At 41.3% G+C, this 14,315-nt stretch overlaps 1 protein-coding gene across 22 annotated transcripts in view; it reads right to left on the bottom strand.

The window, feature by feature from the left end:
• WNK2 (WNK lysine deficient protein kinase 2) overlaps window positions 1-14,315 on the bottom strand; it is a 172,678-nt gene that overhangs the window by 96,029 nt on the left and 62,334 nt on the right. For all 22 annotated transcript variants that reach the window (XR_012159824.2, XM_073351600.2, XM_073351601.2 and 19 more), the window contains one exon: window positions 10,270-10,427. Coding sequence is in view for 21 of the 22 variants with exons in the window: in XM_073351600.2 (XP_073207701.1) it covers window positions 10,270-10,427 (158 nt within the window). In the remaining variant the exon portion in view is untranslated. The remainder of the gene's footprint in view (window positions 1-10,269; window positions 10,428-14,315) is intronic.

The raw sequence follows: 14,315 nt of genomic DNA, 5'->3' as shown, positions 1-14,315 counted from the left end.
GGCAGAACAAGAATTCTTAGGCCTTTGACAGGGCAAAGTATTTGCGCTCCGCACCTTTGGTCGTTGGAGTGCTGGAGGCCGGGGTCTGCCATATAGTCTTATAATTCGATTGGATGGTCTTAATGAGCGGGAGCGCTATTCTAGATGGACCTTTGGGGCTCAAAATGTCCACCATGGGGTCCCCCTGCTCAACCATCTCCTTGGCCTGCAATTCCAAGTTCTGGGCGACCCTCTGCAGTAGCTCCTAAGACTTGTGATCTTAGTAAGGGAACTTGTGTTTAGATAAATCTTTTCATTGCAATTTCATAGTGGAAAGCAATGTGACACAGACCGTTCCACATTTTCAGCTACTGTAGTTCGCTAAAGGCCGTTAGCAATTTCCATCCTGCTTATACTGGTCAGAAAGAACGGGTCATCAAAATCATAACATGTTACAGCTTAATGCTTTTTGGAGAACTCATGTGCACATATCAATTAAATGAAAAGAAACAGACAGTTGAGACTTACATATCCAGTGGTTGTGCTTCCACAAGAATATTCCTGTTTCTTTCTATAGTCCCAGATTATCTCACAAGTATCTTGACATGAACTAAACACGTAGGAAATGTAAACCACATCACAGCACCTCTCATTTTAGTCTGGTTTTCCTGAACGCATGAGTTTTTTACATTTATGCAATTTGTCTTGCATTTGGACAGAGCAGGACAGAGCTAGTCACCTAGAGAATAAATCTGCTGGTTTAAGGAAAGTCTCCTTTGACAGAAGGCCCCAGTTGACCAATTGAGAGTTTTGACCTTACAACGGTGTTAAAGCAAAAGAGTGGCTCCCGAGGCTGCTAAATTACTCTCAAAGTTCTTTGGAGTCATGCCCACCCCCCTGCAAACATCTGCTGGGCTAGACCCGGAGTAGATGACAAAACAAATAATGAGGAGCAGCTCTGTGACTGATTTAATTCAATACTGCTTTCGAACCAGCATTTTAAAAAGGCAGCAGCAACTTTCCAAATGCTAGAACATGTTAGTGCCCTTTGTGCCTGGGAGGAGATCCCCAGACACATCTGCAAAGCCACCTCGTTGTCCTACTGCAAATCTCTCCTTTGTCATAATGCTTACAACAATATTGACAATGGATAGGGAGCTGGCAAGATGAGACCACTGCCCATCAGACTGCTCACAGAACAGTCAGTGCTGTCTCATTGTTTCTTTCTACTCCTGTCTGTTTATACCTGTCATCTCTTGTTTGTAAGCTCTTTTGGGCAGAGTCTGTTTTTACAATACCTAGCAGAAGGGGGTCCTGGTCCATGCCTGGGGCTCCTAGACACTACTGCAATAGCAATAAATAAGTAAACAAGTAATAGGTCAATGCCAAGTTAGCAACCAGTCAAGATGTGTCTCCAACTGTTTTAAAAAACAATCCCTTTTCCACATAAGAGCATTACCCATTTACAAGCAAATGAATACTGCCTTAGTGCTGCGATTTATGCAAAAGCTCACACTAACATACACTTGGAGCAGGAAAAAACAGCCACTAGATGCTGGGTTTTCATGTCATTGTCATTTAGGTAGAACCTGACCTGGAATCTCTTCCACAAGTGCAGCATCTCAAAAAGAAGTTTGGATACTGATTAAAACTACAGTACATTGATGAAACCACAACCTGTCAGCAAGCAGGTGGGCTTCCAAGACAGGTAAATTGCTGTAAATGGTCTCACTGAAGACTTTCTGATTAGCAAATATAATAAAACCTAAGACCATTTTCCCATGCTGAAAAAAAAATTAAATTAAAGTAAGGACTTGAACGCAGTAGCTGGGGTGTGCTCTAGTGGTTCTTTCCCTGACAGCCAGCCCTTACCTAAACTTCACTTTTGCTTACATCTCCTTAATAGGGAAATATTCTCAAACTCCCACACTGGTGAGAAGCTCCACAGTAGAGACACTAATAGACCCTCCCATGCCTAGGCAAGAGGTTATGTGTTGGTGGACTGAGAATCACTAATTCTCTTTGGTCCAAAATAATTTAACTTAACATTTTTTTGGCACTTTGCAAAAGCCATTAACTTTGCAGGAGGGTTGGGAAAAGGATGAGGGGATGCTCCTGGATAGGACTGGAGAAGGTGTGGGTGGGGAAAAACAGAAATAAGGGGCTGCTTCTTCATGTACTGGCTGGCTGTGGAAAATTCTCTCCATTTCATTATTTAATGCTGATGGCTGGCAGAGTTTATTTGTATATTAGTATTTACCGTTAGTGGGTGGTGGTGAAGTTTGATGGTTATTAAGGTGCACTCGGCGCATCTGTGAAGCTTTTTAAAATAGTTAAATTTAAATAATTTGACAAAATTAAACAGGTCTTATCACATGCAGGGATTGCAGCACAGGCCAATGCCTGGTGCAGTTTTAAAAAAAGCATTAATCTTCCTAATATTTTTTTGTTTTGTTTGAATACTACTATTCTATTAGCAAAAAACTTTAAAAAAACCAAAACAAAGTCCCCCCCCAGAACATGTCTTCTAGGATACAGTTACAATCAAACCTGTAGGTTTTTTTGAGTCCAGATCTCTGCTAATGGCTCTGTTATTAAAATTAATAAATTGTTGCTTAAATGAGGCGCAAATCTTATGTACCCATTTTCATGTTCTTTTCCTAGGCTGAAGTTTGCCTGGTTTTTCCCTCTTACGAGTTAAATTTTTATGTAACAAAATATTTAGACAAAGATTGTGGAAAGAACCCATAGTTTACATCCATGTTTAACATTCTTTGATTTTTTTTTTTTTTTTTTGGGACCAGATCAATGGAGTTTCTGTCGGTCTACAAAAGAGAAGGCATTTGGGGAAGTAAGTAATCAGTCAATCATATTTCATAACAGGGCTACATATAATTAATGTTAAATATAAAGCCTCCTCACATCTAGTTCTGCTCCTATTTTTGCTTCTTTTACTATAGAGGTCACTTGAAACACTGCTGTTCACGTTCTTATTGGACATCAAAAGGTCCATCTCATTCATCACTGTACAAAAGCCATCTGTCTTTTCTGCGTCTTCCCAAGGAAACATTGTAGCAACTTTTAAAGTATACTGACAGAGAACTCCCCAGTATAGACAGCAGCACAAACCCTGAACAGCTGCCTTTGTCGACAAAAGCAGACCCAGCTCTTCCACCTCTGAAAGAGAGAGAGTTAGGTTTTTTTTTACCTCTTGGACAGGGATATTTCCTAAATGATGTTCTCAGCTGCTAAACTTCACAGAGCCTTAGGACTACACACAAGAAAAATGAGAAACTTTTAAAGAGCCTCCTCATATTCTTCAAACACAGGTCAGATTTGAAGAAGAAAATTCACTGGAGTCCAGTGAAAGGTCTTTGAGCCTGCACAGCCACGCACATTTCGGGCATTAAAAGATTGAATCTCTAAGCCAGACTCTAAGAGAGCTAAAAATTGCTTCTTGTCTCTAAAAAGAGATACAACAATTTTTACACCAGGGGAAGGAATCACTCTATTGAAACAATAACAGTCTGCTTTAAGAAATGTACAACTGATGCCAGACAAATCAAAGTTAAACCTAAACCATATTAGCCTGAAAGTCTGTACCTTTTCTACAATCTTTTCCTTGGTTTAGATGGCTGCTTTTGGTATTTTGTTTACTGTGGGTTAGTGGTGGCATAATTCAGAGTTTTGGAACAAAAACCAAAAAAACCCTTTCACTCTGCAAAGCAATGGAAGTGATATCCTAATATAGAGGGTATGTTCTGTACTATTAGTCGTCTCATGTTGGCACATTACATGTTGCAAGCAAAGGCTATATGCACAAGGTAACTGGGTTGGTCTCCCAACAGAAAGAGGTGCTTTCATTTCAATACTGAGAAAAAAAAATGATTTGCCCATATGTTGGGTACTGTCTGAGAATCATATCCAGGGCCAACTGAAGCCTGCACTTTATTTTGCTTGGCCCCCCAAAATAAAAAACAGGGAGGGAATATGGTGCTGGTGCACTAAAATCCCACTTTTCCAGCAGAGTGAATTGCGTGGAGTTACAGAGTTCCTGCAACAGGAAATACTCTCTTCATGCAGAAGAGATGAAATGTCAAGACTATAGGGGTGAAATCATGGCCCCCATTGAAGAGAATGGCAAAATTCCCAGTCAGGCCAAATTTCATCCCAGGATTTTAAGTAGCGAGAACCTATGCAATCTCAAACTCATCTCTGTTTCAAAGCACAACAGGTGACAATTCTGCTAACCTGCAGATCTAAGAAGGTCTCTGATATACATGAACAGACCAATGAGAATGATAACACGGCTTGTCTGTTTCAGCAGTCTCTTGCAAAAGATGGGTTACTTCTGTTTGTATAAGCCAAATGCAAAATACAGGAAAAACATTAAACCCATTAAGACTCTCAAAAGGGAAAGGATGTGAACAAAATGACTCCACAGAGCAATGTTTTAAAATTATAGGTTTGTGATCTTTAGGCTCCTGCCCCTAAAGCCAATAAGGCATCTATTAAATCCCAATGGATTCAAGAACTGAAGTTTGTTTGCTGTGAATTCTGCAGTGCACCAGTAAAACAAATATTTGGATTGGACCTGCAAGGGAAGAGCAGCAAGTCAGATATTTTATCACAAAATATGCTTCACTGTCTACATCAAAATTATTTGGCAGAATGATTAAACACAAAGAAAATCTGACTAGGGGAAAAACACAACAAGATACGCATGAAAAATGAGATTACAGCATCAGAACTAAGGTCATCGGAAATATGCTGACCCCAAAAAAATCATTTTAGTGTTCGCTGCAATAATGCGTGTTTTTTATTTTCCCCCTTATTTCTTTTTGCATCGTGCAGCATTAAACTGAACCAAGTCCAGAATTTACTTTACTACTTTCCCCACCTTGTTTATACTCAGTACTCTGATTACCAGCATACTGAGGCTTTGGATCCCCAGTGCAAAATCTGAAACCTTAACTTGGTCACTACAGACAGGATCACAGACATGTTTCTAGTCTTTCTGTTGTTCTTTGGGTTGTGGCTAGAAGCCTAAAAAAAAAAGTCATCATGAGAGTCCTTGGGTGGAAAAAAAAAGTTATAAATGAAGTGTGCCATTTTATTCTTTAGATTAACTCAGATGCTAAGGTTGAGGGGCATGAGCTAGTAGCAGTCTAATCTCACAAAGAATCTTCAACCTACTCTGTAAAAACTTAGGAAAGAGAAAACTCAAGGAATCAGTGTGATATTACTCTGGACAACATGCTCATATCTCCGCCACATGCTCACATCTCTGCACATAAAGGACAAACAGTGGATGACTAAAGAAAATGGAATTGCACCATGGGTCAATTGGGTGAAGAAGCTTAGACAGGGAAAAGGGCCTTAATTGCAACAACATAGTAATCTATGGCTGCATAATCCTCTAACACCAAAAAAGTGAAAAGAGGAAAGTTTCAGAAAATAATTTAACAGTTTTGCATGCCAACAGTTCCTATCACTATGAGCAACAATAAAATATGTTATTTCAGCAGCATCTTACACTCTCGTAACAGAGAAGAGCTCAACATATTGTTTTGCTGTTAGAGTTTAACATCTGGCTGAGGAGGACAGAAATATGAATAAGGAATTAAAAACAGTGTAATCAATGTGTTACTCTCCTATGCACTATGTTACATTAAGGCTAGATCATTAATGACACTCTTCCAATTTAAAAGACACAGGAATGCAGTTATATTTCTGGTGCATTGTTTTTCCTATTATTATTTATTTGTATTAGCATAGTGCTTAGGAGCCCTAGTCAGAGACCAGGACCTGACTGTGTACTGTACAAACACAGAATACAAAAGGTGGTCCCTGCAAACCAATGCTTCATGTAAATATCTGTATGCAGTGTTGTTGAAGCCATGTCAGTTCTAAGTTGAAATATTTAGTAGTGTTCATGAACAAACCACATTTACATCATTTATTCTTTATTTGAGAAGTTTATGGACACATTCTACCCTAGTGAGGCCCCTGTAAGGAGCAAAATTGAGAATTTGGCCTCTTCATTTCTCTCCATATTCTTAGCTACTTTGATCTAATGAGACAAATGAAAATGCCAGCTGCACTAACTGCGGAAAGCCTGTATAATCAACAAAGTTTGTTGTTATGGATTTTTTTGATGAGGTGAATCTTTAAATAATTAACTTTTTCTGCTCAGGTTGTCAAACCCATCTGTAAAAGACCTCATGTGGGGGAGGGGAAAGGGGGGAATCTCAGGGTTCCGCTGCCTGCCTCCCTCCCAGAGCAAACCCCAGTCTTACTGGAGTAACATCCTGTCTAGAGAACAAAATGCACTCCTGTCTGGTTACTCACAAAGATCAGCCAATGTGTTGCTCTTTGTGGTAGCGCCCTGGGCTGCAGAAGCAGCTATTCTCCTGGGGAAATCCAGGCTGAAACCAAGATTCGCCTGGGTGGGAACAAGAGCCCTTCCTAAGGCTCATACTTCTCTCTCTAATATCCTTATGTTAGGAGGACCAGCTCCTTGCTCCTCTCTCTGGGACTGACAGTTTGCACACAGCCTTCAGGGTTTGGAAAGGCATTTCTTTCCCTCCCCAAGCAGTTAGCTAATCCCTTCCTCATGGTGATACTGGTGTCCATTTTATCAGCTAAAGAATTCGGATACATCCACACTCCCTCAGTGGCTACTATCGCTTCCAGCAGTGCAGAGACGTACATATAGGCCATCACATCATGCCGGCTGCACCTAGTCCTTGCTAATCCTTCCGGAAGTTCTTCCCAAGCTAGCTGTGTTTGAGGTACAAGGGACTCCCAGCATTAGGACTTGGGGCAAGCAGCTTCAGTGAGCTACCAGATTCACTTTGCTTCTTTGGAAAGGGATAATATGCACCGCCAGCTAAGGACCGTGTTAAGACGACCAGACAGTAGCTGAAAGGCTAGATGATTGTGTGGCTGCACATACCCCATACTGTTTGGTGCTCCAATGTGCTGGTCCTGATTCTGCCATTAGAACATTAGCTAGAGATTTTGTCCTGCTGCTTGCACCGCAAAGCGGTTCCATTATACTCCTCCTGCAGAGCAGAGAATGGGATGCAGCCCTTTGCAAGGAAAAAGGTGTTTCTAAGCTACTTTGGGCCGGGAGTCCAAGTAGCTGAGATCCCACTTTGCTTAGTTACAAATGGCAACTTGCAATAGTAACTGGGTTACTATTTACATAGGAGTGAGTAAGAACTACTTCACTATTCAGTGGTGGTCTCATACTGTCAGCATATTGCCACAGATTCCACAGACAGCTCCAACGTCACTTTGCTTTCGGTGACACCAACGCCAACTTTTCAACCAGGGAACTCTGGCTCATCCATACTGTTCCTGTTCTTATCATCAAGCCCAGCTGAGCAGAAATAGGTCTATAAAAACAAGGCCGTCTAGCAGGAGTGCCTGGTTCTCTGCCTGCCAGTCTGACAGCAATGGCAAGGGAATAGTTAGGGACTGGTGCTCTATGTTCTGGGCTATAGGAGATGAAATTATAAAGGCCCACACAAGCACTACAGCTTTATCAGGCAAGGGTGCGTAGCTGGGTACCAGATGAAGGCCTCGTCTGCTCTGGCAGGGATTGAGGAAAGTGGAGCAATACGGTTATTAGAAGGCATCTCCGGATATGCCGTTTCAGTCTCCAGCTTCACTGGCTGTGACCATCACATTCATGGGATTGTACTGAAACCTACGTCATACTGGGGCAGCTCTGACTGGCAGGATTCTTCTCTGATCAGAGGAAAATGGAGAGAGAGACTAGCTGTGCTTTTGGGACCTTGCTCACGCCTTCCAAAAGCAATCTGCTCAGTCTGTATACCATGTAACGTTAGACACTCACCACCTTGCTTGGGTTTGGGTTTAGAAATAAAAGCAACATTATCCATAGCTCAGCTTGAGCCTTCTCTAGGTGTAGCTGCTTTTTCCTCCCGGCTCCATTCTAGGTCCTTGAGAAGAGGTGTGCACAGCCACTCCCACCTTCTGTAGAACTGATCAATGAAATGGTTTTTAATTGTTCACTTTATTAATATAACTTCATAAGTAAAGTATTATGAATGAAACTACATTCATTCATAAAACCAGCTACTCCAATAAATGGCTAATTGAGTTTCACTTTCAATCCAATTGCTGCTTAAAATCATTGAAACTTGCACTGCTTCAACATTGTAACTTCTGTTCACTGTCTGCCATTCCTTACACTTGTCCATGTTGTAACCCAAACTCCATTTTAACTTGTCCCAAACTCCATTTTAAAATGCTCACTTCATTTTTGCAAAACCCTGCTGTAATCTGATTAGTGTAGTTTAGATGTGAGAATGAGGTATGTATGGATGATGGAATCAACCTCCAGCCCCAGCCTGTCCTGATGAAATAAAGCGTAAACACCAACGGCTGAAGATGCAGACAACAGCCCTGACAAAGCAAGAAGAGTCCACCCTCAAAAGAAAAGAACAAAAGTACAATTGAAGAAACATCAAAGCCAGGTCCTAGGCTGAAAGTCATGCCTGCAGTTGACGGGTGATCAATCACACCGAACCCAGAGGCAGCATGACACAGCAAGACCTATAGACTCTGGATTCAAACTAAAGCCTACAAAAAGGATAGGTGAGATGGAAGACTTTGGAGGGTAACGTTCTGCTGCCAACATGGAAGGGCATCGGTGCATGCCCAACAGAGACCCAGCTCTTCCTTGTGCCCGGCTTTCCTGGCCAGAGAGAGAGAGAATAAACGTGATCCTGTGCAGTTTTGTCAAGTCACGGTACATTCAGGACTGGTAACTATCTAGCAGTTGCAGAACGTGTGTGTGCGTGTGTGTGTGTACGTGTGTGTGCGTGTGAGAGAGAGACAGAGAGATAATAAACGTGATCCTGTGCAGTTTTGTCTGTCTAACACTTCCTTATACCCAGGTGAACTACATGTCTCAGGGAGACAACAGAACCCACCTCATCATTTCCCAGGGGGAGTAAACTGGCTAGAAAGGCCTGGGGTGTTTCATGTGCCAGTGCGTTTGAAGTGTTCCACTGTGAAGAAAGTCACAGTGGGTGAGGTAGTATCAATTTATTGGACCAATTTCTGTTGGTGAAAGAGACAAGCTTTGGAGTCTACACAGAGTTCTCCAGAAGAACTCTGTGTCCTCGAAAGCTTCTCTCTTCCTCCAACAGAAGTTGGTTCAATAAAAGATATCACCTCACCCACCCTGTCTCTCTAATATCCTGGGACAACCACAGCTACAACCAACAGTGCAAACAACAATCTGAAGAAAGTATTGTGTTAGTGGTTTCACCTAATGGTAACATCCCCGCATAAAAAAAACTGGTAGAGTGGCAACTTCAGTGTCCATGCAGGTTGTGATTTTCCACTGATCTTTAGGTCTCCATTAAAGCCACAGAGCTTTCCTAGGTAGTTTCCAGATCAACTCACGTAGACCAGGACACTTGGGATTTGATCACCAGCACAGGATCATATACGGTGGTATAAGCGATCACTCCTGGCTCCCTTTCAGACCACCTTCTCCTCCAACCTAGCCTCCCTCCTGTAGATACATTGGAGCCATTCCCCAGTTGTGTACTTGGAGACTCATAGACCCTACAGAGCTCCCAAATGCAGTTATAACACTATTAATCATGGACTCCTTCCTCTCAAGTGACCTTCAGATAACTTGTTACACAGATGAGCTGTGACAGAGGAAGCTATAAGACAGGAGGCTCTATTGCCAGAGGTCTGAATCAGATTATATCCTTTGCCACAATGTAGGAACATTAAGAGTATCTAGAGGCTGCAATGTAGGAATTTTCCTTTTTCTTCCACTATAACATGCGTGAAACAATTCTGAATTGTGGGAAGCCCAGCTGAACTGGGCAGCCCCATTTACAAAAAGAACAGCGTTACCCACTCCCATCTACTTTGACTGCTGTAGATAAATAATAAAATCACCAAGGAGCACAGAGAGATTATTAAAATTCGCCTTATGCAGCTATAGTAAAACCAAATGCCAGATGGCAGTAATGCAACTGTGGAATTTTAGACATTCCAAATGAACCTGCAAGCATCTTCTACCTCCCGGAAGAGGAGAAAGGAGACATGTAATTTCTACCCTACTAGTATCCCACCACAACATACATCCCAATTCAGAGTCCAAAACAGCATATTGTTTAAGAGGTTAAGAAAGTACTTCAACTGGTTTCAGATTATAAAGACCCATGCTAAAAAAACAAACAAACAAACTGAATAAAAATGTAAGTACACCTATTAAAGCTCACTTACACAGGTTACTTTCCGGTAAATCTGAGCAGCATTCTGGCATTCTGAGTAGGGGTATTCTGAGGTAGCCATTTCCAACATGCACATTCCAAAAGCATATACGTCAACTGATTCATCATAGTGTTCTTCATACATTTCTGGGGCCATAAATTCTGGAGTACCTAGACACAAAAGGGAAGAATTTAAGATAGACACAAATAGTAAATATGTTTTACTGCAGTTTTTTTCCTGATCTATAAAAATGTACCCATTTCAGCTGTGTCTGGGTAAATGCAAGATTATTTTAAAACAACTAAAATAAACTCCCTCCCCACCCCCCCAAAACAAAAACAGAACCCCACACAACTGCCCCTACCCTCATCAGTAATGCTGTGAGAAATGCAGATATGTGTAAAAATTCCAGAAGTGAAGAGCAAATCCTGAAGTGAACACAGTATAGGGCGTGGAAATAAACTGAAAGTTTCATAACGATTTTTTATGGGGATGGGGGGCGGGGAGGGAGAGAGAGAGAGAAGGAGAAGGGAAAGAGAAAGACAAGAAACTTCACATCTGATTTAGACAGTTTACAGATTGTTTCCAGCAATACAAGTAGTAATTACTTAGCAAGTTGCACTTTTGGTGAGATGTGTGGTAGTCCAAGTTCTTATATGAAGTCATGCATGAAGAACACTAGCATTAAGACTGATTGTACCATCACTGCAATGAGTAGAAACCAACAGAACTACTCAGAGTAAGGTCCTTCTCAGTGGGGGTTAGGGCGGCAGAAATTGGACCCACTGCGATAAGCCTGAAATAAAGCCCCACTGTTACTCCATCATAACTGTTCTGGTCAATATCTTCATCAATGATTTAGATAATAGCACATAGAGTACATAAAGCATAAAGTTTGCGGATGATACCAAGCTGGGAGGGGTTGCAAGTGCTTTGGAGGATAGGATTAAAAATTCAAATTGATCTGGACAAACTGAAGAAATGGTCTGAAGTAAACAGGATGAAATTCAATAAGGACAAATGCAAAGTACCCCACTTAGGAAGGAACAATCAGTTGCACACATACATAATAGGAAATGACTGCCTAGGAAGGAGTACTGTGGAAAGGGATGTGGGGGTCATAGTGGATCACAAGCTAAATATGAGTCAACAGTGTAACGCTGTTGCAAAAAAAGCAAACATCATTCTGGGATATATTAGCAGGAGTACTGTAAGCAAGACACGAGAAGTAATTCTTTCGCTCCACTCCGCGCTGATTAGGCCTCAACTGGAGTATCGTGCCCAGTTCTGGGCGCCACATTTCAGGAAATGTGGACAAATTGGACAAAGTCCAGAGAAGAGCAACATAAATGATTAAAGGTATAGAAAACATGACCTATGAGGAAAGGTTGAAAAAATTGGGTTTGTTTAGTCTGGTAAAGAGAAGATTGAGGGGGGACATGATGACAATTTTCAAGTACATAAAATGTTGTTACAAGGAGAGGGAGAAAAATTGTTGTTCTTAACCTCTGAGGATAGGAAAAGAAGCAATGGGCTTAAATTGCAGGAAGGGCGATTTAGGTTGGAGATTAGGAAAAACTTCCTGACAGAGTGGTTAAGCACTGGAATAAATTGCCTAGGGAGGTTGTGGAATCATCATCATTAGGGATTTTTAAGACAGGCTGGACAAACACTTGTCAGGGATGGTCTAGATAACACTTAGTCCTGCCATGAGTGCAGAGGACTGGACTAGATGACCTTTCGAGGTCCCTTCCAGTTCTATGAGTCTATAACTGGAACTAGCAGCTCAATACAAATCGCTACCTAGAATCCCTTCAAAAGTTCCCTTTTCTATACAGCAAATCAAGAACAAACAGAGGTAGTAATGACATCACTGGTAACTGAGTAACTCCCACGCTGAGCACCGAGACTTGGAAATTCAGTCACAATAGTTGTTTAACTCTTGTCAAAGAGCCTCTGAAAAACAATTACTTTGAACAGTGAGGTCTACAGAGCTCAAATGATACCTTCAGCACTGGTGCTTGCATCAAACAATTTATTCAAGGAACTGCATCTAGTCATGGGACAGTTTATGCTTGGGTGGTGGGAGTCTGTACATAAAATATTATTTTCTTATCAAATGAATGTCAGGAAAGATGCAAGAGGAGTGAATAAGGCAGTGCTTAAGATGAAAATGGATTATCTAGATAGGATCACAGATCTTAAAAGGAAGAAAGAGCATTTTCCACCAACTAGGATATCAATGAGAAGGTGCAAAAAGGGACGTTTGTTTTCTCTAGGTACATTAACCTGTGAGCATAAGAAAAGTAATAATTTTGGTTTCGGAAGGACTCCTAATGGCCCGTGTCATTCCCTAGTTTTCAACAAGACATGGACTCTGGGTTAGAAACCAAACTCACTTCCTTCCTGGGATTTGGCTTTATTGGCCTTTCAGGCCAGGTCTACATTAGAAACTTTTGACAGTATAGCAATGTTGGTTAGGAGTATGATTTTTTTTTCATATTTCTATACTTGTAGAAAGCCTAGGATAGACACAGTCATACCACCATAAAAGTGCTTTTGCTGGGGAACAGGTATCAACTGTATCAGTAAAAGCACTTTTCTGCTGGAATAAGCTGCATCTGCACTAGGAGGGTTTGCCAGTATATCTATACCAGCAAACCTTTTCTGGTACAGACCTGGCCTAAGACAAAATAAGCCTCAGCTTAATCTTCTCTCAGCTTTGATACTCCTGGGGCCTCTCTCAGGCCCTCCTCTGTTCTTGTTGCCACTGTCTCAAAGACACTCCCTTTATATCCTAGTTGGACCCCACCTGTCAGCAAGACTCAGCTGTAATTACCCTGAATCTTGATATGGAGTTTTAAAACCTTGGCTTAGGGTGACTTGACAGAAAAGTGCTGCATTCCGATACTGGCCCTTTATTTGCCACCTGTGACAGAACCTTACATTGCAACTACGAAATGGTTCACGGCTGTGTCAGATGTGGACTACGCTCTACAGACCTGCTACATTGCCACTGAATCCCAGTCAGCCTAGAACAAAGAGAAACTGGTGAATTATGCAGCATTTAAAATGACGGTCGCCACCCTGAGGAGGGAGCAATCTAAAAAGCAGGAGATACTATAATAGCATTCCAAAAATATAGTCCAAGGGGCAAGAATCTCATTTGGTCTGTGTATGAATTCATTTGTAACAAATTAGATTCAAAAAGGTTTTCTGTATGCTTAATAGTCCTTAAAAACTGGAACAACTATGGGCTCAGTATTCATTCACAGAATCACTGATCTGCCCAATGCTACTCAATCCATTGCTCTTTTTCGTAAGCACTCTTCTGAAGAGAATTACAAAAGGTAGCCAAGTTTATAAAGGGGTTTTCTCAACTTCCATTAAGTCTTGCCTACTCTAGGATTTTTCCCAACAGTTTCCCTCCACTACTACCACCACTAGAGGAGACAAATTGCCAACAGCCTCCAGTATTTTTGCTAACGTCTTGTCTAGATCTGCTCTGAGCAGGTTTGATGGCTCAGTGGTAAAAATTCCAACAGCCACAGAAGCCTCAATTACACTACTGGTACTAGTGGGGATCGTGAGGATGGAAAATTTTTGAATGGAAAACTTGCCTCCTAGAGTGGACAGAACCTTCAAATACCAAAATCCAAGGCCAGAATCTCAGCTGGTGTAAATCAGCATGGGTTCATTAAAATCAATGGAGCTAAACAGATTTACATGAGCTGAGGATCTGGCCACAGAATTTAATCAGCCACTTTAATCTCAATGATATCAGTCTAACAGCTATATGCTGGTGTTACTGAAATATACCAGTAAAAATGAAGGTATCCTTTTATTAAGCTTTCCGATGCAAAAGAATTACTTTAGCAATTACTTTTCAAAAGAACATACTGTTTTGCTGACTAGGGAATAGGTGTTACCAGGATTAGTTTGCTATGATAAGATATTATCCACTCCTCCAGAAGCCTAAAAGCTTCTTTATGAATAGAAATAGAATTTTAGAGTATTTAAATACTGTAGCTGGAACATGAGCATTGCCATGATAAATT

The sequence above is a fragment of the Lepidochelys kempii genome, chromosome 7 (assembly GCF_965140285.1).
Source record: "Lepidochelys kempii isolate rLepKem1 chromosome 7, rLepKem1.hap1, whole genome shotgun sequence".
Lineage (NCBI taxonomy): Eukaryota > Metazoa > Chordata > Testudines > Cheloniidae > Lepidochelys > Lepidochelys kempii.
This window is presented reverse-complemented; position numbering and strand designations above follow the sequence as displayed.